General features: G+C 41.0%; 1 protein-coding gene across 1 annotated transcript in view; it reads left to right on the top strand.

Annotated features, from left to right (window-relative positions):
- LOC111564834 (protein TANC1-like) overlaps positions 1-25,901 on the top strand; it is a 42,222-nt gene that overhangs the window by 10,517 nt on the left and 5,804 nt on the right. Inside the window, exons 8-23 of the mRNA XM_023264660.3 lie at positions 7,583-7,699; positions 7,861-8,151; positions 9,057-9,184; positions 11,699-11,930; positions 12,783-12,949; positions 15,395-15,703; positions 18,772-18,972; positions 19,180-19,283; positions 19,408-19,516; positions 19,866-19,988; positions 21,656-21,892; positions 22,146-22,355; positions 22,568-22,649; positions 24,944-25,077; positions 25,156-25,279; positions 25,372-25,547. Of these exons, the coding sequence (XP_023120428.2) occupies positions 7,583-7,699; positions 7,861-8,151; positions 9,057-9,184; positions 11,699-11,930; positions 12,783-12,949; positions 15,395-15,703; positions 18,772-18,972; positions 19,180-19,283; positions 19,408-19,516; positions 19,866-19,988; positions 21,656-21,892; positions 22,146-22,355; positions 22,568-22,649; positions 24,944-25,077; positions 25,156-25,279; positions 25,372-25,547 (2,744 nt within the window). The remainder of the gene's footprint in view (positions 1-7,582; positions 7,700-7,860; positions 8,152-9,056; positions 9,185-11,698; positions 11,931-12,782; positions 12,950-15,394; positions 15,704-18,771; positions 18,973-19,179; positions 19,284-19,407; positions 19,517-19,865; positions 19,989-21,655; positions 21,893-22,145; positions 22,356-22,567; positions 22,650-24,943; positions 25,078-25,155; positions 25,280-25,371; positions 25,548-25,901) is intronic.

The following is a 25,901-nucleotide window of genomic DNA, read 5'->3' as shown; positions in this document are numbered from 1 at the left end:
TTCTGGCTGAAAATTTTAGGAAAGCCATTAGCTAAGCTTAGTGAAAAGATTGGAAACAGAAGTAAACAGTTGTCTAAAGGGAATAAAAAGCCACCTACCAACACCATATAAAGCTCACTAATTAACACGTGTTTCCTAGAGTCTTGCTGTCACCTTGAGGTTGCTAGTCAACTGGCGGAATCTCCAGTAAGTCATTATTCCTGGCCAAGAATTGGTCCCACACAAAAACCCCCCATTAAACTAAAATGTGTCATTTTTACACTTTCATTCTTGTATATATTAAACAAAATGATACATAATTAGGGAGGTAGTGGGTGACTAGTGAAAGCTCCCATTATGCTGGATGAAGTAGGCTAATGAGAGAATGAATGTGACAGCTGTGACTCGGGTGATTAATTAATGGACTTATTAATATTGGCTGAATGGCATATTGATTGAACTGATTGTTGATTCTTGACATTTTTCAACAACTCATCCAATGCGCTGAGAGCAGAATTTGCAAAATCTCTGTGATGCAGCACTCAACTTAACTGCACCATGTGTTGGTGCTCTACTTACCACTGAGGCTGGATACACACAGTGAGCAGCACCAGTTAAATGTCCTGGGAGGCCTCCAGTTGTCATAAAAATACCCCTCTCCCTCTCCAGTCACGATCTTTGGTAGAGCACAAGGCTCTTTTTCTTCCCTTAGATGTCAGTTCATTTGTGGTCGGAGCAAAAGAAAAGATTCCCCAAGGAGTGGATTCACAGTAACGCCTGCCAGTTTCTTCTGTCAGCTGGTGCTTTCATTTAAGCACCCTAGATGAAATTCAGAATAAAGATGAAGTGAGCCACATGTAGCTGCTAAATTGTACTCCACGCTCATGACAGATTAGACCATAGAGTAAGAATGTACATGTATATTATGATACAAATTATTAGATGAAATCAAATTATGCTTTGATTTATTTCTGGATGGAAATGTTTGTTGTCATAGCTGCAATATTCTCAAGCAAAGAAAAACTGCCTGCAGGTCAGAATATATTTAATGAACAGAGATTTTATAGATGCATGTTCCACTTTTAAAAGCAATTGTGTATGTATTACTGTGTGTAACTTATTATGTATAATGAAAATGTTGCTTCTACATTAGTGTATGCAAAACAGCAACATTAAACAGCAGCAGAACATCAAGAGCAAACAAATGAAAACACAAGATGTAGATTACGATCTGCGCATAGTCCATATATTTACATTATCTATAGCAGTGCAGATGTTCAGGTTTAATTTTGCAATTAGTCAATGCATAATTCAGAGTTCTTAATAGATGGAGGCTTCATCACCTCAAGTAACTATGTGCACTGTCCGACTCAATGTGCTCATGGTAAGAATTTGTTTAATGGGTGGATGCAGTAGTTAATGTTCTCAGAGTTTCCTGAGAAAAATGCTGATTGTTGCAGTGCAAAAGGTAGTCCAAGACAGATTGCAGTCAATGCAAGTTGCCTGCTTCATTACACTGCTAGTGAAATGAGACTTGGGCCATTTTGACAGGAAATATTGTACAGTATGATGGGTGCTGGCAGAAAAACTGCCAAAAGCCCAAAGTCAAGAGGCTGCATAGTTATCTCCATTGACTACTGTGTTGTCTGTGCTTTCGGTATATTTTCCTTGTATCTAAATTAGTGAGAATTCACACGAGTGGGGTCTGAGATGCTGCAGTAGCAGCCTCTTAAAGTTCTTTATCATGTGAGAGGTCAGTGCTACTGGCCTACAAAGGCACTGGAGCATCCTGGTTTCGATAGCAGAATGGTGCAGAGGGTTTTCTGCAGTGGAGGGACCATCATTAAATTCAAATGAAATTAATAGTTAAACATTTTGGAAATATGCTTATTTTCTTTCTCTAAGAGAGCTGGATGAGACTCTCAGGCTACACCTTAACTTAGCTTAACCTGGCCAAAAGACTGGAAACCAGGGAAAACAGCTAGCCTGGCTCTGCCTGTTATTCTATATAGTTTAAAGACAATTTAAAAAAAAAAATCTTTAAAGACATTTCAAAATTTCACTTTTTCTCAATTCTCTCTAAACCAAACCTGAGAAAAATACATGATTTAAAGCTAGTTTTATTTGTGAAAACTAAAAGTCTTTCCCAGCTACTACACCAGTAAATGTTCAGCATGGACAGGCGCCACTAGCGAGGCTACTTATCCTTTTACAGTTGTTACATTATGTTTTTCTTTGCACAAATTAAAGCACAACAATAGGAACAGCTGTTCAACAACAAACAACTTATTAACAGGGCAATGCTACCTCCACAAAATATTTGTGGCGTAGTAGTTTATACTTGGGACAGATGTTTCTCAGCATCTCAGTTTTTTCCCCATATTATCGTGTCTTTGCTGATATAAAATGCCTTCTGGAATTTACAACCAGTGCTGCCCTGCCTTGTCATACAGGTGGGACTAGAGAGTGAGGCAACTAATGCCATGTTATGCTTTTCAGGAGGAACTGTGATGGAAGTTAGCATCTGAATTCTGAAAGGACACGTATTGCTCCTATTCCACTGTGTGCTTACGTCCATGGGGCTGGACAAGGATTTTTGAGCTGCCACTTTTAGTCTGAACACAGTTTTTATAAACTTTACAAAACATGAAGGCCTGTTTGGTGTTGTTCACTGAAACAAAAAGAGTAATTTAAAACCGCAGGAGGCAGAAATCTGGAGAAGACACACAAAAACATGCCAGAATTTAAAAATACAGCCCTCCTTCTGCAGCTCTACCCTGTCTGTCCTAAATGAATCCCACCAGACGAGCACAGACATATGCGTGTGATTCAAACACAAAAATATAGTCAAACCAAAGGTCAGCTTTCATTTCTTGCTTTACACAGCACTTAAATTGTACTCTTCTGAATCAAAGTCTCCTGTTTAACTCATTCAGCCGCTACATCCTTTTCCCAAAGAGGATTTTGTTGCTCTGTTTATTATCTCACCTGTTCTGGTCTGAAAAGACCTGCAATTGGCCAAAATTTCTCATCACAGACTACAGCCTGAAGCCTGGAAATGGAGCCAGGAGGAGGTGCAGAAGTCCAGCTTCCTCCACTTGGGTTACAATATGCTCAAAGGTTATGATGGAATTTATGCTAAGTGATGCCAAAAAAACACCCCAAACTACCTAACTCATTTTAAGTACGCTTTACTGGCCAGCTTACATTGATGTCATTACTCCAGAGAACTATTTCTCACTGCAAGTTTTGGTGTTATTGGGAGAATGCATCATAAGTACATATCTTGATACCTTGCAAAAAGAAAAATTTGAATTAATCAAGTGAAGCCCATATATTGCCCAGCAGCCCTACTCTAGCGATAACAGAATCTGCCTGCTGGCACCTCTAAAGCTCATTAAGATACATAAGATATGTATCTTGTTTGTGAAATCACTTAATTATCTTTGAACACAGCCAGGCTAGCTACTGCTGCTTGTTTCCAGGCTTTGTGCTGATCTAACTGGGTCCTGGATTTAGTTGTAAGCCTCGTTTAGACTGCACAATATCAGCGCAATAATAATCAATATATAATCAGGAATGAAAATATGCGTCACTGCTTGGATTCCATTGATTGTTCTTGTTTCTGAAAGTCAGAAATCCTGGAAGTTGCACCACTCAGGGCATGAAAGACAGCAAAATATGATCGGTCAGATATCAACTTTTAGTCTGTCATAACATGAATGTGATTCTATGATCATCTAAAAAACTGTGAAATTGTAAAATACTGTGAAAATAATCAGAATCTGGCACAGGTACAATAGTAGGATACACATTTAACTCTCTTCCAGAAAGCAAATAATAGTATTTGTCAAAATGTAGGACTGTTCCTTTAAAGTTGAAACCATTCATTTGAATGAGTGCTAGATTCGCTGCTTGTAATTTACATGTTTAAGGCCATTGTTGCGCTTCCCACATCTACACAACTGGGGTCCAAGTGATGCAAATTTCTTTAAGACTCAGTGCAAAGCCCTCTGCATCCCAAAATTTGTGTCCACATGACCTCTATGCTACAAGGGCAGTGAAGTGCATGTATAGAATATGTGAAGTCAGATTCATGGCGCATGAATGAAACACGTCCTTTAAGTGGACCAGAAACTAGCATAATTTAGAGGAACTACGCATCTGTGATATTGGCAGCTGTCTGCAGCTGTCCGTCTACGCATCTGCAAAGGAGCGTAATCCCAGCTTAAGTGATGCTATCAGGGATGCTGGGGGCTTGGGCAGGGGCTGCACAGTTGACCTTTAAAGCGATGAAGGATCAACAGGGGCTGTAGGGTAATCAGCTACACTGTCATCAGCAGCGAACATGAGGGCGGTCAGTGTGTGTGGGATAGGTTGGACTGTCAACGGTGGAGGGATGAGCTGTCCTCGTGTCCCTGTGTCAAACTGGCTGAAAGCATGTTTTAACTCGTTCACTGTATCACTGGTCCACTCAGCCATTTGGCCTGGCTGTCTTTCTCATCCCACTCCACACCTCCTTCACACTGTGTTGCTGCAGACTGTGCTCCATCCTCTCACTGTGGATGTTCTTTCAATCCTCAGTTCTCCACTCCTGTTGTTGCTTGACAATTATGGTAATTTCATGCAGGTCCCTCGTCCTAAAAGCCTCCTTTCTACCTGTTGGAAGGGATTTTATGTTTTCAGCATTCTACAGTCTGTTATTTGCTCATCCACAATCTGTTTTCTTTTATCATAATTGCAGTGTTCACACTGTAATTGATTTATCTTGCACCAAGGAGCCCCTCATTGTCCACTAAGTACTCCACAGAGCAGGCAACTTGTGCTCTTAATAGCACTTTAAATATTATAATTTACAGGTCTCAGCAGCTTTCAGCCACACTGCTGCTGCAGGGTGATGGACAAATGTAGGGACAGGAGATATGTGAGAATATAATCTCATCAGCCAAAGTGAGAACTGTATGTACTGGAGTGTTCAAAAAAGCAAGTGCACTGTGTCTTCTTCGCTGTTATAAATAAAGAGGATGCAGTGATGAACCAGCGTTATACCATGTAGTAATATGAAACATTAAGAGTGGACAAACACATTTCATGTTGTGTGGCTCGTGATGATTTGGTGACTTGTCCTGATGAAGGATGCTTAAGGATGCTGCCAGCCAACTTCTTCAGGCTGTGAATATAATTGCTGCTTAAAAGCTTTAAGCCCTTTTAACGGCTCACATATGTGCTGCTCTTTAAATGCACTGAGATTACCAGTGACTGCATTTAATGTACAGTACATGTGAAGTCACCCTTTTGTCCGCTGCCTGTGTGGTCTTTCTATGATATTTTGTAGGATAACGTGACTCGGACCTTTTTTCATCCCCCTCTGAAGGGATTAGAGACAGCTGTAATGCCAGATTTTGAGATTTTACTGAGATTTTTAAAAATTACATTGTATCAATGACAAAGACCAATATCAATGAATGAATGACATTCTTCCACTAGTCTCTGTTGGTAGTAAAACTATATATTTAAAAACTAATCCACACATAAATGTAGGTGCATATCTCCTTCCACACAACCCAATATTTTAAGAATTAGCTAAAATAAATATTCAGAAGAACAATATTTTTACAAGTTCTCCTATTAAGCACAGACACTTCCAGCTGCAACATCTGTAATCTGGTTAGTTGGTTCTGTGCCATGCCTGGATTCAGAAAACACTTGGATTAGATTCCCCTTCGTTAACAGAGGAAGAGGCAGCAAAGGAGCAGCCTAAGATTAGACTGGAACAGAGGTTCTTCACTTTATTTCTCACCATCTGCTCCAAAACGCAGGCCAGCAGCTGGCCAAGGAACTACCAGACTATTCTCTGCATGCTCTAAGGATGTTTTTTTTTTCACAAATTAAGCAAAATTCAATGAATAACAAAAATGTGTAATTTTCTATTAGTTTTTTTTGTTGTCTGCATTTTAATCTGGACATTTTCTGTTTCACTGTGGACTTTATTTTTTTACAGCAAAATAAAGTTCTACACCTCTATGAAAACAGCACAACTAAGGCTAGAATCAGAGACAAATGAGGAAAATCTTGTGTAGCCAGAAATCAAAAATAAGAAGTCAAAGAAAAGAACAAGTTTATTTTCTTTGACTTCTTACTTTACAAAAACTGAAACAAATCATGATTTTTTTTCCCCCACCAGTGTTACCAATGCTTGAAAAAAAGGTGACTCCACATACTGTAAATATTTCATCTCTTACCTAGATTTGTTTTTATAAATTGTGCTCTGTCTAAGCACAACCTGCAGTTCAGCCCAGTTCAGCTGGAAAGTCCTTGAATTTTTGTCACATGACTCTCGCTTGCAGCTGAGTCAATAATGACTTCATGGTTGCACTGATTAATTCATAATTTAGAGTCTTTTACAGAATGTAGTTACTGTATAATATATATTTTTTGGTAAATTATTAAATGAGACATGTAATGTATAGTGATTTTGATGAAACACCATGATTTTATGTTGAGAGTTTGTTAGATTTTGGGACCCATCAACAGAAAGTTCCAAATCCAGTATGTCTTAAAATAGTACTCACTTACCTATGTAAGAGTATGTACTGAGTATGTAAAAACTGAAAAAAACATTTCTTTGCAACCTGTTTAGACAGCAGAACTTATTACAGCAACCAGTAATGCTGTTTTTAGGCTGTTGTGAGTCATTATGATGAGCTGCTGGACTAAAATATAAAGAGAAATGTTTGTGAAATGCTGTCTCCAGCATGTTTCGTCCACAAATACATTGCAAATTGCAGTAGAGTTGAATTGGCGTCTCTCTGACACAGCGTCAACAACATTTACAAACCTGAAATGTTTCAGAGATCGTATCGGTTACAGGACTATCGTATCAGTTTGCATTACATTGTACCAGCTCGTCCATTTCTCTTGTGTCTCTGTGTTTTACTGCACAATGATGTGCTGTAACAAATGAAATACACTTCTGTTTTTTGCAGAGGGCCAAATTTAAGATACAGTTAAGTGCACAAAGCACATTTTTCACAAAATCTTGGACTAAAGACTCAGCTTAATATGTTGAAAACTGCAGAAAGTAAGCCTGGCTGACCTGTAAACTCTGTAGTGTGAGTGGGTGGGTGGATAGGCAAATGTGGGAGTAAAGAACTCTATCTTTTTGTTTCTTGCTCATCAGTGCAACGTGTTCTTTATTATCTATCATGTTGGCTTGTGTGCAGCTCATTTGGTCATTGCATTAATGAGTTTAATCCTGTTATTGACAGCTGATACATTTTTGCATTACAGCCGGAGATGTGTTTCCACCGATTATCACAATGTTGGTGTCCTGACGTGTGAGACGGTATGAAACATTTGGTCATTTCAGACTCATGTGAGCTTGAGATTACAAGATGGGAGAGGAGTTGTTTTCTATTCTTTTCATCTCTCTTGTCTCCTCAAGGTCATGTATCATGAAGAGCAAACGCTGTTTATGTCTCACGTCTCCATGGATACAATAATTGACTGGAGGATCTGCAGTGTGCACGTGTATCTTTGCACATTTCCTGCACCTCACGCTCTCACACTTTGAATTCATTCCCCACCCATTTTCTCTTTGCAGCAACAAGCTCCACTCGACTGGAGGATCTGAGTTATCTGGACAACCAAAGGGCTGCTGGGCACAGGAGCTCTGTCCGCAAACACAACACAGCTGGACGCACAAGTGATGACTCCAAAGGTATTTTGTGGCTTCACCTCGGGGTAAAAATCAGCGTGTAAATATAGCTTGTGCGGACCTTGTGTGGCACGTGGATTCACTTCCCCCAGTATCGCTGCTCACATATACCTCAACTCATGTATTCATATGCAGCTTTAACTGTGTCCTCTCCCACTGTCCAGGGAGATTGGTGCCATTCAAACAAGCCGATATCATGCTTAAACCGCTGCTGTTCGAAGTCCCCGGCATCACAGCAGAAACGCCTTTCGTCGGCCGGGATTGGCTCTTTACACGTCTGGAGGAGGTCCTGAGAAAAACGAGCAGCTGTGAGGGGCGCGGTGCTGTCATTGTTGGTAACGCAGGATCAGGCAAGACCGCCATCATCTGGCGGCTGGTGACGCTCAGCTGTCACGGTATGCGCACGCCACAGGGAGGTCCCAGCATCCCTCACAGTCCCGGCTCCTCCCCTAAATGTAAGACTCCTATTTTCATTCCCAGCAGTGCAATCTGCTTCTTATGTGCTGCTCCAAGCATTCCTGTAAGAACACAACAGAATGCTACAAGTTGACTTCATACATTCTCCAGTATGCTCAAGTAAAGTCAGATTTTTGTAACGTATTGAAAGCAACATTGCTTTTTGGGCAAGAGTTAGTAACTGGGTCACGTACTCTTCTTTCAAGTTCTCCCTTGAGGTTTCTCTGCTGATTGCAGTTGTGTAAAAGGAGTGAGATTGTTGGGGTTTTTTTTTCCTTGTCATGAGTGGCACTGAAACTGCTCTTTTGTCCCGGAAAAAAAAGAAAAAAATCAACAAAAAAGAAATCGACCTCTCATTTGGAAAGATTTTATACATAAATGCATGCTGAATGCTGCTTTTTAAAACTGAAATGTGGGGCACATGGTGTTATAAAAATAAGAATGGCCACAGATACACATTTTTTCTTAATATCACCTACTTTCAGCCTTTTTCTTGTTGTACAGTAAGAAATACTGTTCAGATTACAGGCTGAGGGCAAAGCAGTGCAGAAAAAGCAGGGTGCCATTCATTTTTCAGCACATTTGCATTATTTATCGATACCTGTATCGTATGTTGTCATTTGAATTCACATTTAACCGAGGGTATACCATGAGGTGTGAGGAGTCCAGGCTGCGGGTCATCCTGCAGTCTTTGAAACAAGCCCTCATGCAGGCATCTAATGTGGTTTTGCTCAACGTCAGAGTTTCCAGTCTTGCTCACAGATACACTGATTAATTGCCGCAGTTTAATTGTGCTTCTTTATCGGCTCCACGTCTGACATTCCCGTGCTTACATCTGAGATTTCATCCAACGAGTGTAAATGGCAGCTTTGCATTTGTTGTTGTTGCTTTGCACCCCGTTCAGGTGGGGATAGGCAGGGAAAAGCAGCTTCTAAACAGCCAGCCGATTCCCAGCCCAACCAGAGTGCTGCTGCAGGAACAAGCGATAGCACAGCGCAGAGGAAGGAGGCTGTCAGATGCCTAGCTGCCAAGGTAACTCAAAACACACTCATGTTATTATTTCTGCTCTTGCAAAGGCCTGTAATTACAAATTTCTCTCTATAGCCCACAAATCTAACCTAAAAGCAATATCACATCATTTCAGAAAATGTGCTTATTTACTTTTCCAGGGGAGTCAGATGAGAAGATTGAGACCGCTCTCATATCCGTCTGTTAAATGTGAGGCCATTATCTTGGCTTATAGATGGAAAACAGGGAAACACCAAGCTTGACTCTCTCAAAATCCACCTACTAGCACCTCCACCGCTCACGAATTACCATATTATATTGTTTGTTTAATTTGCATAAATGTGTAAAAAGGACAGTTCTTCAGAAAAGACTGTTTCTTGGTTTGGAGCAGTTTGCCAGAGAGCCAAAAAAATTACTTATGAGAGCAACTTCAGCACATAATGGCACAACAATTTTCATTTTGTCATGTTAGCTTGGTACAAAATGAATAAGATTCATCCTGTTAGTGAGTTATTAGTGAGCTTTAGAGGGTCTGGTAGGCGGATGTTAATAACAGCAGTTTCACCCCGTTTCCAGTGTTTGCTTTAAGCTTAAACAGATATGAGACTGGAATCGATCTTCTCATCTCCCTGCAAAAATTCAAATATAAGAAAAGTCAGAGCTACATGCTTAATGCTAACCTTGACTTTGAATGTTACTAAGACCTTCATAACAGACCTTTAAAAATGCAAGTTGTGGCCAAAATTTCCATACTTTCCCGATGTTTTACGCTCAAAGACTAAAATCACAAAATCTCAATTTGGTCCTCGCAGAGATGCAACATCACATAACTGCATGACACATTTCGGCATAGTTTTTATTCTGTACTGAGCAGACTGCTGACTCACCTGCAGTTACAACAGACAAAGGGAAGAAATTACATTTACATTACAGGAATGCCCTTCGATTTATCAAATTTCATAGCTGTTTTGATAGCCCTGCTTTGTTTCCTGCACTCCTCTCACAAGACTTGTAAGTATGGTAATGTAATACAGCATCACAAACAGTACTGCAGGGAGCTATGACTTTTACAAGCCTTCACAAAAGACTGAAGAGGGATCACTTCAAAGACATAAACACGAGTCAGCATTGTTCCTTATGTTTAAAGAGCAACGAGGCTGCACATCTGTGATACAAGGCTTTAATGTAAGAGTCCATGTAGAACATGCAGCTGACTGCATCACACGGATGACATGGAAGCTTCTAAATTTACTAACTTGGCCTCAATAAGAGTTTCCATGGGAACTAGTCGGAGTACTTGTGATGGCGAGGATGTATGCTCAAATGTAAAATCATTGATAACGTTATATGTGCAGGTCGAGGCTGGGATCTGTAAAGCCCTGAATAAATACTGGTTGAGGTGTATTTTTTTCTGCATAAAATGCATTTAAAGTTTACAGATAACTGCTATTCATGTTCCAGCAAAGCAGTTGGCATTTATGTCAATATTTATATATTTAAGTTTTATTCCTCAGAGTCTTTTACCTTTCAGACTGCTGCTTGAAAAAAAAACAACCCGTGTTTATTGTTTTAGAGATGTTCTTCAGTCATCTGCTGAATGGAGCTCCAGCTGAGTTTCATGAATGGCAGCTATGTTATGACTCATCTCCCTGTGTGATGTCTGCATATATTTTTGTGGGCTTATGTATTTGTGTTATTTCATTGTTGCCTCTCTTTTTTTAATACTGTCTTAGAGATGGTTTTTCTCCCTTTTTATGTCTTTCTTCAAGGAATATGCGCAGATTATTCATCTGAACAAACACAAAAAGCATCTGAATTTGCGCAGTAATATTGTTTGCTCTACTTTAACTGACAGTTTATGCTTCAGACAGCACTGCAACACTTTTTCTCAGTCGTTCCTCAGTCAAAGTGAATGAAAGAAATGTACACACAAAGCTGCAATCAGTTGCCTGCACTCTTTACAGAACTGACAAATATGCCTCAAGGATAAACGTCCACGAATTTGTTTTGAACAAACAGAAAATAGAAACGCCTGACATTAGATCTTGGCTCATGCTGATCAGTTTCAGATTCTTTTTTCAGTTTTAAAATAATCCAGGTGATTGTTTTCTGCACAGTGCAGACAGGAACAACAACATGACTTTTTATGATCGAGATTTGCTAAAATATAAATAAACAGGCAATAGGCAAAAAGAGGTGGGGGGGGGTGTCAGAGTGCAGGGTCAGCCATGGTACAGCACCCCTGGAGCAGGAAGGGTTAAGAGCCTTGCTCAGGGGCCAGACAGTGGCTGCATTGGGGTTTGAACCTCTGACCTTTGGATCAGTAATCCAGAACTTAACCGTTGCGATGCAATGGGAAAATCACTTGGCTCCGTACAGTTCTTACTTGTCTTCTCCCACTGTTTCAATATGTTCCTCTTACACTATATTTTCCATATTATTACAGTTCTGTCATTTATGCCCAGGTGCTGATGCCTTTGTAAAAAACAAAGATTCATATTGCAGCTTTGCATTTCACCTTCCTCTTTCTCTTTCCAGGTGGTAGCATACCATTTCTGTCAAGCTGACAACACCTACACCTGCCTTGTACCTGAGTTTGTGCACAGTGTCGCCGCCCTGCTGGCCAGAGCGCCGCAGCTCGCCGCATACAGGGAGCTGCTTATACAAGAGCCTCACCTACAAAACACACTCAGCTTGCGTTCCTGCGTTCAGGACCCCATCGCGGCCTTTCGAAAGGGTGTCCTGGAGCCCATAGCCAGCTTGCGCAAGGGTAATGAGGTCCACACACACACTTTAAGACAAATGTGATATTCAAATTTAAAGACCTTTTAAAGTTTAAAATGGTGTCTGTTTTAAGGGGGAAACTGTCTGCTTCCCTCACCCTGCAATTATGGTGCCTGCTGCCCATCTCCTGTGTGAAATAGCCCAGTAATGACTTCATGATGGACTCTTAGATTATTTTCTCTTGTTAAGGTCAACGATTTGAAACACTGGAGAGTATGAAACAGATGTTTGGTCATTTACATAGGAAAATGATGAGTGTTATTTTTGCCCTGGTGAATCATCAGCATCCCACAGGATTTCAAGGTCACAAATACTTGGGGGAGGCTTTGAATGTTATGGGTGTATTAGCCAGCTCAGTTTCTCATGATACAGTCAGTGGGTTAGATTGATGTGTTATTATGGCCAGGCCCTCCACAGTCTGAGTAGAGGAGTGTTTTGTCTACTCCATCTCTATTAAGCAGGTTAGAAAAAAAATGGAGAGCCCTTGTGTGAGTGAGTATGAGTGCACAAGTCCTCACAGATGCTTTGACAGCTTAGATGATGTGAAACATGATGGATATGTCCTGTTTCAAGCTAATAAACAACAATGGCCTCTGGCCCCTTTCAGCAGATTACAATCAATATCAGCAGTTGGTGCTTTTCTTAATATATTCTGTAGTGGAAAACAAAGATGGACCAGTTTTATCCATAAAAAGCTTTGGATAAAAACCACCACACGTTCTTTCTTTTGTTCCCTATTATGTGTTCTTTGCAAGGCAAATGAAATAATGAAATATGCGCAATGATTTATTGTGCTTCAGTCTGTGTTTGTGCTCTCTTTTTTTCTTTATGTATTCAGAGCGGAGGCTACCTGATGAAGAATACATTATATTGGTTGACAGTCTTAATGAGGCTGAATTCCATAAACCAGACTATGGGGACACTATTGCTACCTTCATCACCAAAATAATCTCCAAATTCCCCCTCTGGCTCAAGTTGGTGGTCACCGTCAGGACTGGCCTGGTGGTGAGTGAGATTATTTATGTTCCAGCTTTATTGTAGTCGGCAAAACACCACACACCTGTCTTTAATGGCTGGTACACCCACATTAACGCTCATTTATTTATTTCTTATCTCGCATTACAGTGGAAGTGAACGGGTGGATGTGCGCGTTTTTCTCTGGCTACTCTGGTTTCATCCACACCACTCAGAAGTTGTCTTTAGGTGTGACTGTGTGTGAGAAAATGTTTAGCCACAGCATTAAAACCACATGGCTAATATTGTGTAGGTCTCCATTGTGCTGCCAAAACAGCTCTGAACCATTGCGACAGGACCTGGTGGTGTCCTGTGGTGTCTGGCACCGGGACACTGGCAGTACATTTTCTGGTTCAAGTTGGAGCCTTCATGCGCTTTCAGCATGCTCAGTGCTCAGAGCAACATCCATGTAAATGCCAAAACCCAAGGTTTCACAGCAAAACATGGCATTATATTGATGATTACCGTCATTCACTTAATTTGTCAGTGTCTTAATACTGTAGATGATTAGTATATATCGCTGTTGTCATAGACTGGCAAACTGTCCAGAATCTACTCACAGATGTATTATTAAAAGCTGATGATGGAATCCAAGATGCCACCTATTCTTTTTAAATAAAATTACTCATTGTGCGGATCAACCAAAAAAAGATGATGCCACCTCCTGGTTTCTTTCCACACATTTATGTTTCGCTCCCTGACCAAGTCTAGTGCAGTGAATGGTATTTCTCCGCAAGTAAGGTGACCTGGCAAAAGTTTTACAGCTAATTCTTTTGTAATGCTGGTCTTTGGGGGAAATCCTTTGGGAGCACAATGCCATTTTATTGTTGTGATTTTTTTTTTTACTGTAAAGCACTTTGGTTGGTCATAGGCCTTTAAAAGTGCTATATAAATAAATCTGACATTGACAATGACATTTTTGGTACAGAATCAGAGTTGGCCACCTGCCGATTGATGGCGCTGTGTTCTTAATGTGGATGGAGGTGTATATCCAGAATTTGCTCTGGAGAAGATTCAAAGATGGCACTGATTGAGCAGCAACCAGTTGCAGCAGCTCTAAGTTTATCCTTATCCTTAATTACCACAACCAGAAACAAGCACACTGTTTCCCTAAGAAGATGCTGCTCTTGAATTATTTAAATGTTATTTTCACTGCTTTTGGTGATCCAAATAATAGTCCTCTCACGATGTAGATTCTTGTGTTTTTGCTTTTGCATCATTTGTTATTGAACTTTTCGTACTTTTGCAGTGATTTTGTGCCAGATCAGTACTGGCCACTTTCGCTAGTTAAAGGTAGAAATTTCAAAACCTTCATAAATAGAACTACCTTGACAGCTAGCTACAACTTGATGTGGGTGAGGTCAGAAAGTAGGACTGTGTATTTTGGGTGAACCAGCCCCATTAAGTTTCACCTTGCCTCACATTACCCAAATCACAGAGGTATTACTAAAACCTGCTTTTTTTGTGCTAGCTCCCTCTACACACTGTATTTTTATGTTGTGCTTTTACTGCCATGGTTAAGACAGTGTGGCGTTTGGCAGCGCTGCTCTCTCTAGTCTGATGTATTTTCTCAATCCGTTCGGTAATCCCACCAAACAGCAGACGCATCTGTCCAATGCCAAAGCCAAGCCTCCAAATGCTGCACGGATTACGCCGTGAATGGATGGTAATACTACTGGGAGTCTGCTGGGAGTCTGGAGCTTGACAGCCAGCCAGCTGGTTACATAATTGGATTAGTGTTTTGGAATACACAAAACACATTTGGGGTCATTTTCTTGGTGATGCATTTGAAGTCAGCAAGCATTAAGTATCAAAATTTAAAGATGAAAGTACAGCTGTTATGCCACTCTTGCAGTATCCACACTTGCTGATTGGATCATTGTATTGGCCTTTTCCTTTTTAACCAGCCACTACACAGGAAGTGCTCCACTCTTGTATAACAACCTGGATATTTTGCAGTGAAGTGTTTCGAAGGGGTTAAGCGGAGCGCCGCCCATGACGACAAGTCAATTGCTGGTCGTTGAACCAAAATGTCAGTCTTCGTTAATGAGGAACTGAGCTGCAATAACATGGATTTTTTTTTTTTTTTTTTTTTTTTTTTTTTGATCAGTCATAGCTGGTTTTGGCCGGTGTTGAGCAGTTGAGGATGGCAAGAGAGAAGATGAAATGTGAATCTGAGAGATGCCTGTGAGCAATATTGGAGCTTGAGTCATTGTCACACTATTTACTGTACTGTATCCCATGGCACTGTGTGAGTCAGAGGCAACAGCATCTCAGGAATGGGTCTTGATTTTTGGTATTTTTAATATGTCCTCAGCTAATGCGCCAAAGACACGTTTCCTACAATTCTTTAAATATTTAAAGTGTTTGTGCCTGAGTGGAGTATTAGATTTAACGGCGCTTTACCGCTAATTTGGCCGTTTTCTTCTGCTGCAGGAAATCACCACCCTTCTTCCTTTCTCCGGCATTTCTCTGGACATCTTGCCAGACAGCAGTGATCTGGGAGCTGACCTCAGTGACTACATCCATCACCGGGTCAGCAGCAGCACCCAGGTTGCCACGAACGTCACCACGCCAACAGGCTCTGCCCCCGATCCCCTGCTCCTCAGCAAGTTCAGCAGCCATCTGTCAACACGCAGCCATGGCTCCATCCTCTACCTTCAGCTCACCCTGGATCTGTTCCACAAAGGCCACTTGGCTCTGAAAGGAGGAAATTACCTGGTTGTGCCTGTCTCACTGTCAGAGGTCAGATATCCAGCAAGCAAGAGCTATTTGTCCCTGAGAGATATTGTGCTGTTGCCAGGGTTACCTGGAAGCTCTGCTAATTTTGAAAAGGCTGAAATTATGATTTAATTTAAAAAAAAAAAAAAAAAAGCAAATATATCTACATACTGAGTCAGCTGTCACACATCAACACCATATGGTTCAAGTGTGCAGAAAAACTGGGTCATTTAAACGGTCACCTAAAAGCCAAGGATCATAAAACAAATGCTGCAAAGGTCTCTTTTAATTAGTGTGTTAATTTTTTTTTCCATTTTTACTCTAGGTGTATATTGGTTCCCAATATCAGCTATGAGTCTCCCTGATTAGCAATATTCAGTATTAGTATTGCTCCTAAAAACCCATATTAGTCGTTTCCTGATGGGTACATTGTTGAAACTTCTGTATCCGCTACTGTTTGTGGTGTAGTGTGCTTGGACTGAAAAGGTTGCAATGGTTCAGTTATCAGTTCACTTAATGTGTAAACTACAGTATTTAATTCTCTAGAGTTAAAAAGAGATTCGAGTTTTAATTTGTTTGGGTGTGTGGACGAATCGAGTCCACAGTCTAGCACTTAACATTTGTCAGTCGTCCTGGAGAGCTTTCTGTTGAGAAATGGCATCTTGCCCGGGGCTCAAGATCCACAAAATACACACACACACACACACACACGCGCACACGCACGCGCGCACACGCGCGCGCGCACACGCGCGCGCGCACACACACGCACGCACACACACGCACGCACACACACGCACACACACACACGCACACACACACACGCACACACACACACACACACACACACACACACACACACACACACACACACACACACACACACACACACACACACACACACACACACACACACACACACACACACACACACACACACACACACACACACACACACACACACACACACACACACACACACACACAAGGTACACAGGCAAGAGAAATATTGTTCAGGCATGATTTTCACAAGAACAGAGAAAAAGTGTAGCCACACACACACAACTCAGATCAGTAAAAGATAGCAAATGACAGGATCAAAAACTTCATGCAGAGCGCCAAAAATAGCCCACAGTGACTAAAGTAAAATGGCAGATGCATTTTGCTGTTACACAATCATCAGTATAAATTAGGACAACACATGAGCAGGTGTTGTTATACAAACAGAGGTAAGCAGAAATGTAATGATCTAAATTTTTGGATAATGAACATGGAAAATCATGCATAAAGGTGTGCTAGACATGTGCAGCCTTAGGTAGAGGATAGTGACAGTTAAATGCAGTAATGCTTGCAGAAGTATAATATGAATGATTTGGTAAAATTAGATTCTTGATGAAATGTCTTTAATGCTTGCACCACTCGTTTTGAACTGGTTCCTTTGCTCTTGTTTTTGCCATTGTTGCTACAATGGATGTTGCATGTAAACTTCCAAGGAGGTCATTAATATTCTAAAGATTGAGAATCCACAGTGTCTAATGTTATGTGACATATCAGCTAAAACTGTGGGGGGAAAATGGAAGCTGACATGCTGGATAGCTTCTATCGTTTCCTTTTGTAGTGGATGCTTGCTTTGATCCAGAGGGGTGTACTATGAAGCGAGATTAATGAGTTAAGGAGGTATGTTAAGTCAGAGTTTTAAATTTTTTAAGATAGCTCTCCTTTAACTTGACTAGATCACCTGGTAACTGATGCTGCACAGGTAACCTGCTCTGAAGAAGGTTATATTATGTACAGGATTTGGGATTTAAATCAGCCCTTAAAAGCCCCTTTAATCTTTTTCCTGACGATGCTTTCAATGAGAGTTTCTCAGCTGAGCGTATATGTTACATCTGCAAACCTACTGAGCCACATGTTAGCAATGCCACTGAATGAAGCCGTGCAGTTACTGCAGCACAAACTGCATGCATCTAGTTGACACGGGAATCTACCTGCATTCAGTTGGTGACACAGAAAATGCAGAAATATGTTTTTATGCTTGGTCCTGATTTGCTGCCAAGTCAGTTTCACACTGTTGGTATTGCAACTAATAGAGCACAGATTAGAAAACTGATTAGTCAATTGTTATCTTTCACAGAACTTTTTCAGTCAGGTTAGCACTTTCGCCTTGCAGCTAGAAGATCCCTGGTTCACGTCCCGGCCTTCTAGGGGTCTTTCTGCATGGAGTTTGCATGTTCTCCCTGTGCATCGTGGGTTTTCACCAGATTCTCCGGCTTCCTCCCACAGTCTAAAAACATGCTACGGTTAATTGGTGACTCTAAATTGTCTGTTGGTGTGAATGTGAGTGTGATTGTTTGTCTGTACATGTAGCCCTGCTATAGACTGGTGACCTGTCTAGGGTGTCCCCTGCCTTCGCCCTAAGTCAGCTGGGATAGACTCCTGCCCCCCCACGACCCTAATGAGGATTAAGCTGTGTATAGATGATGGATGGATTTTCAATCAGTAAAATCAGTTTCACTTTGATTTGACCAAAAACTCAAGTGATAGCCACCTATCTTTAATCCTTCACAATTTACTGCAGGCATTCCTCTAGTTGTCCTATTTTCAGTTCAGGGGCTTTTGCTATAATAATTTTATATATTTTTTCACCGCTCTCGATCACAACAAGCTATCCCTTATGATTGAAGTAGGCAGAACGTCATTGGGCCATTTTGTGTAGAAATAGTGTCAGACATCTCCTTTTAACAAAAAGCTTGGGTAACAAAAAAAGATGATGAGCACCACTGCGATACCCATTGCTTCTGGGGTTTTAGGTTTTGTCAAGCCAGCTAATGCAAAGAAAGCCTGGTTATGCTGAACTTGCTTCATAGTAAACCTGTCTTGAGATCGTTTTCAAATCAAGTGCATCATTACCTGCAAGCTACATTTTGACTAACAACATTTAGTTATGGAAACGCAACTATATGAATATTTTGAAATCATGCTTTGTAAAGTGATATGTTTTTACTTTAACATTCTGTTTTTCTATTAAGTAGCTACTAAAAACTATGCGTTTTTGCAGCCTGACAGCATCACTAACAACACTTCCTATCTGTTAGGTGTACCTGCTGATGTGTCGTGTGAGCTTTCCGGATAAAGAAGTCTTTGAGAGGGTACTTCCGGTGCTAAATGTGGCACTGGCGTCTCTGCACCCACTGACTGATGAACAAATGTTCAGGGCACTGAATGCAGGCAGTGTGAGGGGGGAGCTGGAGTGGAAGGACTTCCAGCAGAGATTAGACAGCCTGGCTGGATTCATGGTAAGACGTGATATAACTGCATGAAAGAGTCCAGAATGATTCAAGATCTTCTTTTGGTTTGAATACTGTGTTAGTTCTGCAGTTCTGAAGTGAAGAATTTACATTGAAGGATTTAGAGGCAGCACTGAGTGTCTGGAGGGACAATGAGATCACATCAATTAAGTGTGCTTTTAATTTAAGAATTTTTTGTATCACTTGTGTTTGTAGGTTCGACGCAGAGACGGCACACGAATGCTGTGTCATCCCTCCTTCAGAGAGTGGCTTGTGTGGCGAGCCGATGGAGAAAGCACTGACTTTCTCTGTGACCCCAGGTGAGGCTCAGATAAGTCAAAAACATCTTAACAATCATCTTCTATAAATCAGTGTTGGTACAGTAGAAGTTTTGTAGATGTGTGCTATTTCTGATTCACAAATGTACCGTACACATGTCTGTAGGAGTGGCCACGCTCTCCTGGCGTTCATGTTCTCCAGACAGGAGGGCAAATTGAACCGGCAGCAGACTATGGAACTGGGACACCACATCCTCAAAGCTCACATATTCAAGGTAACAGGCACTGAAGTACCATGTATATTAATTATGTAGGTTTATGACTGGAACCGGCAGCACCTAAACCCTTAATTCCCAAAAGTTTCACATGAACAAGATCCTACACTTTACTGTGTAGAACTGAGTGAACTCCAGGCCCCTAACATCACCTACTCACATTAGCACTATTCATGTGCATAAACGCCCACAGTGAATACCCTGCTGCTGGCATGCATTGCTCGCACTCTGTACATGCTGCTTTACTCCTGGGATGCATTCCAAATTTTGCACCACAGATCTCATCTGAGCAAGCGTAATCTCCCTCTCCTTCTCTTTCTGTTGGTGTGTCTCTCTCACACATTCACAGGGTCTGAGTAAGAAGACAGGTGTGTCCTCCAGCGTTCTTCAAGCCATGTGGGTAAACTGCAGCACCGACAGTCTGTCCGCTGCACTGGCCTCCCTGAGGAACCTGTACACACCTAACATCAAGGTGACACACAGCAGTGCTCTACACCAGGGCTGTCAAACTCATCTGAGTTCAGGGGCCACATGCATCCCAATTTGATCTCAAGTGGGCCAGACCATTAAAATCGGAGCATAATGATCTATAAATACCCACAACTTCAAATTCTTCCTTTGTTTTAGTGCAAAAAAGTTGTTACGTTTCACCCCCTCTTGTCTCAGACGAACTAAATGAACCAAGATTGTTTATGGGTGAAACTAACAAAAACTGCACAAACAGAAAACGGGGATCTGTGGTCTGAAAGAGGATAGTGTTAAATACCACTATCCCCCACTAAACCTACCAAAGGTGGTAGAACAAACAAAAACTAAGATCCCTTAAAAGTAAAACATTCCCCAAAACAAAGGCAAGGAAGTGCTGGGCTCTGTGCACCGACACGACACAAAGACACTCAGGTTTCCAGAAGAAGACCGACTGATGGTGTCGAACCTTCCAGGTCACCTTCCTACAACCAACCCAGCAGTTGGGTGATGCCTCCTTATATCTCCTCCCAGCTGATTGGCAACAGCACACAGCCGAGCTCAACCTCACAGGTGCTGCAGATTGATCCTGATCTGAGAGCCAGGCTGGGAACTTTCCAAGTCCATAACAAAGTACATTCTGAAAATATTCCCATTTAAGAAACTATCTTTTTACAAAACATTATGAACAAACTGAAATTTGTTAAGAAAAATAAACTCAATTTCAACAACATTATGCCTCAGTTTATCATTTATACATTACAACTTCCAGATCACAGAGTGTCTACAAAGGAACACAACATTTAGTCATAGGTATCTGGAACTGAATAATATAGTATTTTACCTTAAAAAAAGACAAAAAAAACCCCAACAAAAATGACAAAATATTAGAAAAATGAGACACAAAATGACAAAAGCGAGAAACAAAATGACAACAAATGAGACAACACGAAACAAAACAAAAAAGAGACAAAAAATTAGAAGAAAAAGTTACAAAGCGACAAAAAAAATGGACGAACGACACAAACGAGACAAAAAATGTACAAATGACAAACGAGACAAAAAATGTACAAATGACAAACGAGACAAAAAATGTACAAATGACAAACGAGACAAAAAATGTACAAATGACAAACGAGACAAAAAATGTACAAATGACAAACGAGACAAAAAATGTACAAATGACAAACGAGACAAAAAATGACAAAAGCGTGAAACAAAGCAACAAAAATGATACACAAAACAACGAATAAAGCAGAACACAAAACGCCAAAAATGAGAAACAAAGCAAAAAAAAAACAAACCTGAGACAAACAACCAAAGTCAGACAAAAAAACAACAAAACTAGACAAAATATTACAACAATGAGACACAAAGTGACAAAAGAATAATGGGCAATCTAGTATTTTACTTCATGATCAAAACAACTTGTCATGGTCTAGGAATTATCTTACATTTATAGTTTCATAAATTTACAATGTGCAGTTGATCTCTCCTCTGTAATTTTTACACTTTACAAAGTCAACCTGTGGACCGGACTGGACCCTCTAGAGGGCTGCTTTTGGCCCGCGGGCCGCATGTTTGACACCCCTGCTCTACACTGAAAAATAAAAAAAACGCTCTTCCACTTCATCTTTCATACTGAAGAAAACTCTTTTTTTTGTCATTCTATAGGTAAGTCGTCTGTTGATGCTAGGTGGCGCTAGCGTGACCTGGTGTACAGAGGTGATAGGACATGCTCCCATCCTGGCTGTCCACGCTCACCTGGGGCACGTGGAGATGGTCGCTCTGCTTCTTGAAATGGGCGCTCCTGTCGATGGGACCACTGACAGCGGCATGACGCCCCTCTGTCTGGCCGCCGCCGCCGGACACGCCGACATCGTCAGCCTGCTCTGCAAGAAAGCAGCCAAGGTCAGTGTCTTTTCTGCACAAGCAGGAAGACAGAAAACTGTGGGTTCGGAGGGCGTAACCAACACAATTACCAAGGATACGTCAGATTTTAATCTGTGACAGAACACTCTGTCTCTCAGTACTTTTACAGTTTCACAGTTTCAGGGTCTATTTTGGGAGACAGATGACATAAACAGGGCCGATCTAGGCCAGCGTATTACAGGACCGGCCAGGACCAGTGTTGTAAGTCCTTCTGTGTACCCCTTTGTGCCAGGTGGGCCATGCTGATAAGAATGGCCAGTGTGCGCTGGTCCACGCTGGGCTGAAGGGCCATGCAGAAATCATCAACATCTTGCTGGGCCAGGATTGGGGAGCAGAGATTCCCACTGACCCACAGCAGCACCACAGTAATGAGAGTGTGACCGGGAAAACACAGGCAGCACAGCAGGCAGTTACAGCTGCAGCGAGCGTGGGGCACACACAGGTATGTGTCACATCAAGGTCCTAATAACAGACAATTTCTACCACTCTGCTGAAATTCATCTTCATGTAGAGCATGCTGCCTGTCCTTGCTGATGCAGAGGATTTATTAGATGTTGTTTGTTATTTTCGCTGGTGAAGGTCTGCCGGTGCTTTGGACTGTTTTCTGCACAGCAAGTCAGCAATAGAGGATTGTAAAATTGTGTTTTCCTGCAGGTGGTGAAAAGCATGCTGGACTTGAAAGACGAACAGCTGGCAGTGCAGATGGATGCTCACGACTCACTCTGGGGAGAAACGGGTGCATTTCTCCTATCAGTCAGATAAATTTAGCTTTCTCACCTCTTTCTGTCCATCAGTGTGGTGTTAGAGTCATGCTCAAGGGCTTTAGGGCTACATTTCAGGCTCAGTCGAGCTCTGTGCAGTGAATACACATTAAACAACTAACTTACCTGTACATGGAGACACAGTGGGCTGTGTCAGTGGAGCTGCAGGAGCACACAAGCACCACGTTACATAGCCATTATCTGCCTTCACTATTCTGATGTTAGGATGCTCTGGTTGATATCAAATCGTTGATTTGATTGTAAATAGTTTTCTGTTTTTTCACTGAAATGGAGCATCACATTTATCACACAGAATATCTTGCCCAGTCACATTTTTAGCTACAAAAAGCAGCCGTTATTCAATTGTAATACTTTTAGCCCTATCACAGATGTGATAGTGCAGCTCGCAGAATTCTGTTAGGTCCATTTCCTGAGAGAATGTCAGATGAAGCCTGTATCTCTGCCTACAGCACCATTACCATATAATTCTATTACACAGTCCCCTGCAGCCTTGACATAGAAAAAGTGGGAGCATGAAATATCCTCTTAAACATTCACCTTTGTATGTGCACTGCTCTGGCTTTGTTTTAGATTTATATGTAAGTGTTAGCATCATTGGATTACAGTCCATTAGTTGCAGATAAAATAGACAGTGAAGGATACATGTTGACGTTTCATTACTAAGCCAGTTATTTCTACTTCTTTGAGAGTACATTTATCCAAAACAGTAGTGCATATCACAGCTATTGAATATTCTCTTTAATAAGAATATTTAAAGTAGTAGCTTCTCTAACTCTGCTACTATTCTTTGCCGCTGCTCAAATTCACTAATTCTTAGTCCCTTGATCAGGAGTGTCAAACTCATCTTAGTCCAGGTTCCACATTCAGCCCAGTTTGATCTCAGGAGTGCCGGACCAGTAAAATCACAGCATAATAACCTATAAATAACCACAAATCCTAATTTTTCCTTTGTTTTAGTGCAAAAAAGTTCACATTTAAGGAATTATCTTTTTACAAAACATTATGAACAACCTGAAATTTCACAGGTATCTGGAACTGAGCAATATAGTATTTTACTTTATGATCAAAACGACAGAAGTCAGACAAAACAGACAACAAACAACAAAAAGAAGACAAAATCTTACAAAAATGAGACACAAAATGACAAAAACGATAAACAAAACAACAGAAAATGCGACAAATGACATAAAACAAAAAAGAGACAAAAATTTGACAAAAAAAGTTAGTGATAAAAAAATTGACAAAAATGAGACAAAAATTACACAAATGACACAAACATGGCAAAAAATGACAAAAGCAAGAAACAAAACAGCAACAAAAATAGACTAGCAACACAAGCAAGACAAAAAAAACACAAAATGACTAAAATGACACAAAGCAACAAATAAAGCAAAACAAAATGACAAAAATAAGACAAAAAATGCAAGCGAGACGAAAAGAAAACACAAAACAACAAAATCGGGAAACAAAGCAACAAAAACGTGAGACAAACGACGCAAGTCAGACAAGACAAAACAACAAAAACACAACAAAAAAAATTACAAAAATGAGACACAAAATGGCAAAAGAACAATGAACAATCTAGTATTTTACTTTCTGATCAAAACAACTTGTCCAGGTCTAGAAATTATTTGATATTTATAGTTTTACAAATTTACAATTTACAGTTAATGTCTTCTCTGTAATTTTTACACTTTACAAAGTTGTCCTATGGGCCAGATTGGACCCTCTGGAGGGCCACTTTTGGCCTGCGGGCCACATGTTTGACACCCCTGCCCTTGATGGTAATTTTATTTTGAGGACAGTGTTATACAGTTGATTTGTCCACTGAAGCTTGGGGACATAATATAAGGGGTGCTTGTTTAGAGAATAGCATCAGCACCATGAGTAAAAATAATATTGGATGGGTAAAGGAGGGTGCAAGTTATCTAATGTGTAGAGAATTACTGCATGATGTTTCCCTTTTTTGGTTTGTTTTGTTGTTGAAGGGGAGGAATTTTGATCTCTAGTACTTGCTTGATTAGAAAATATTTAAACTTAGCCAGAGCAAGATGTCACAGTGCACCACATAAACCAAACATAACATGAGGAGCTACAACAACTGTGTAAGAATCAGGGAGATTATGAAAATAATCAGCCTTGTTTTTCTTTTCCGTTTCTCACTCTCGCTTCTACTTCTCTCCTAAATGTGTCAATTACATATTCTTGTCCGCCTCGTCGTCTCATCTCTATGCCGACCCTCTGTCAGTGCTGAGCGCAGCAGCAGGGAGAGGGAGGATGGAGATGTGTGGGTTCCTGCTGGAGAGGGGGGCAGAGCTGGAGATACCAAACCGCCGAGGAATGGCCCCGCTGCTGAGCACCAGCAAGCACGGACACACACAGGTAAGAACGAGTGCTTCAGGTTACCGGCTTTATCTGTCGCTTCGCGTTTTGTTGGAATAAACTCCCTCCTCTTCCCAGGTTGCAGAGTTGCTGCTGAAGCAAGGCGCAGACATCAACGTCAGCGACAAGCAGGATCGCACTGCTCTGATGCTGGCTGCTTCTGAGGGCCACACGAGCACCGTTGAACTCCTTCTGTCAAAAGGTGAGCGTCTCCGCCCTCCACAGACATATCCAAATATGTTTGATGAATGTGCGCCGAACGGAGAACAAGGTTTGTGTTGTTTGTGGTCCCAGGTGCCTCCCTGTCCTCTGCTGATCAAGAGGGGCTGACTGCACTTAGCTGGGCCTGTATGAAGGGCCAGAAAGGAGCCGTGCAGCTTCTGGTGGAGGCTGGAGCAGACCTGAACCAACCTGACAGACAGGGACGGACTCCACTTGACCTAGCTGCCCTGAACGGGGATGCAGAAACAGTGGGTTTCACGCTGTTGTTTAGATTATATGTTGTTGATAACTGAAAACAGTATAGCAGCCTTATCCATATTTACTTCTATATTTAATTCATGGATCTTGGAGAAGTGTAGATTGACTGTAAATAGTAAAGTATAACACATAATAGTCATTTTAAGCTATTTCAGGCAAATGAAAGTAATCAGAATTACTAAAATAATGACAGTAATTATCATTTGCCCTGCAGCACTGGATGTCAGATTTCAATCACAGTCCAGTCTGGAATCACAATCTTCAATATGAGCTTTTTGACAGTTTTTTATTCCGGTCAATATATAATTGACAGACTATTGAAGTCCATGGGATATATCTTGTAT

The sequence above is a fragment of the Amphiprion ocellaris genome, chromosome 1 (genome assembly GCF_022539595.1).
Source record: "Amphiprion ocellaris isolate individual 3 ecotype Okinawa chromosome 1, ASM2253959v1, whole genome shotgun sequence".
Taxonomy (NCBI): Eukaryota; Metazoa; Chordata; class Actinopteri; family Pomacentridae; genus Amphiprion; species Amphiprion ocellaris.
The sequence above is the reverse complement of the archived record's forward strand: the minus strand, read 5'-3'. Positions and strand labels throughout refer to the sequence as shown.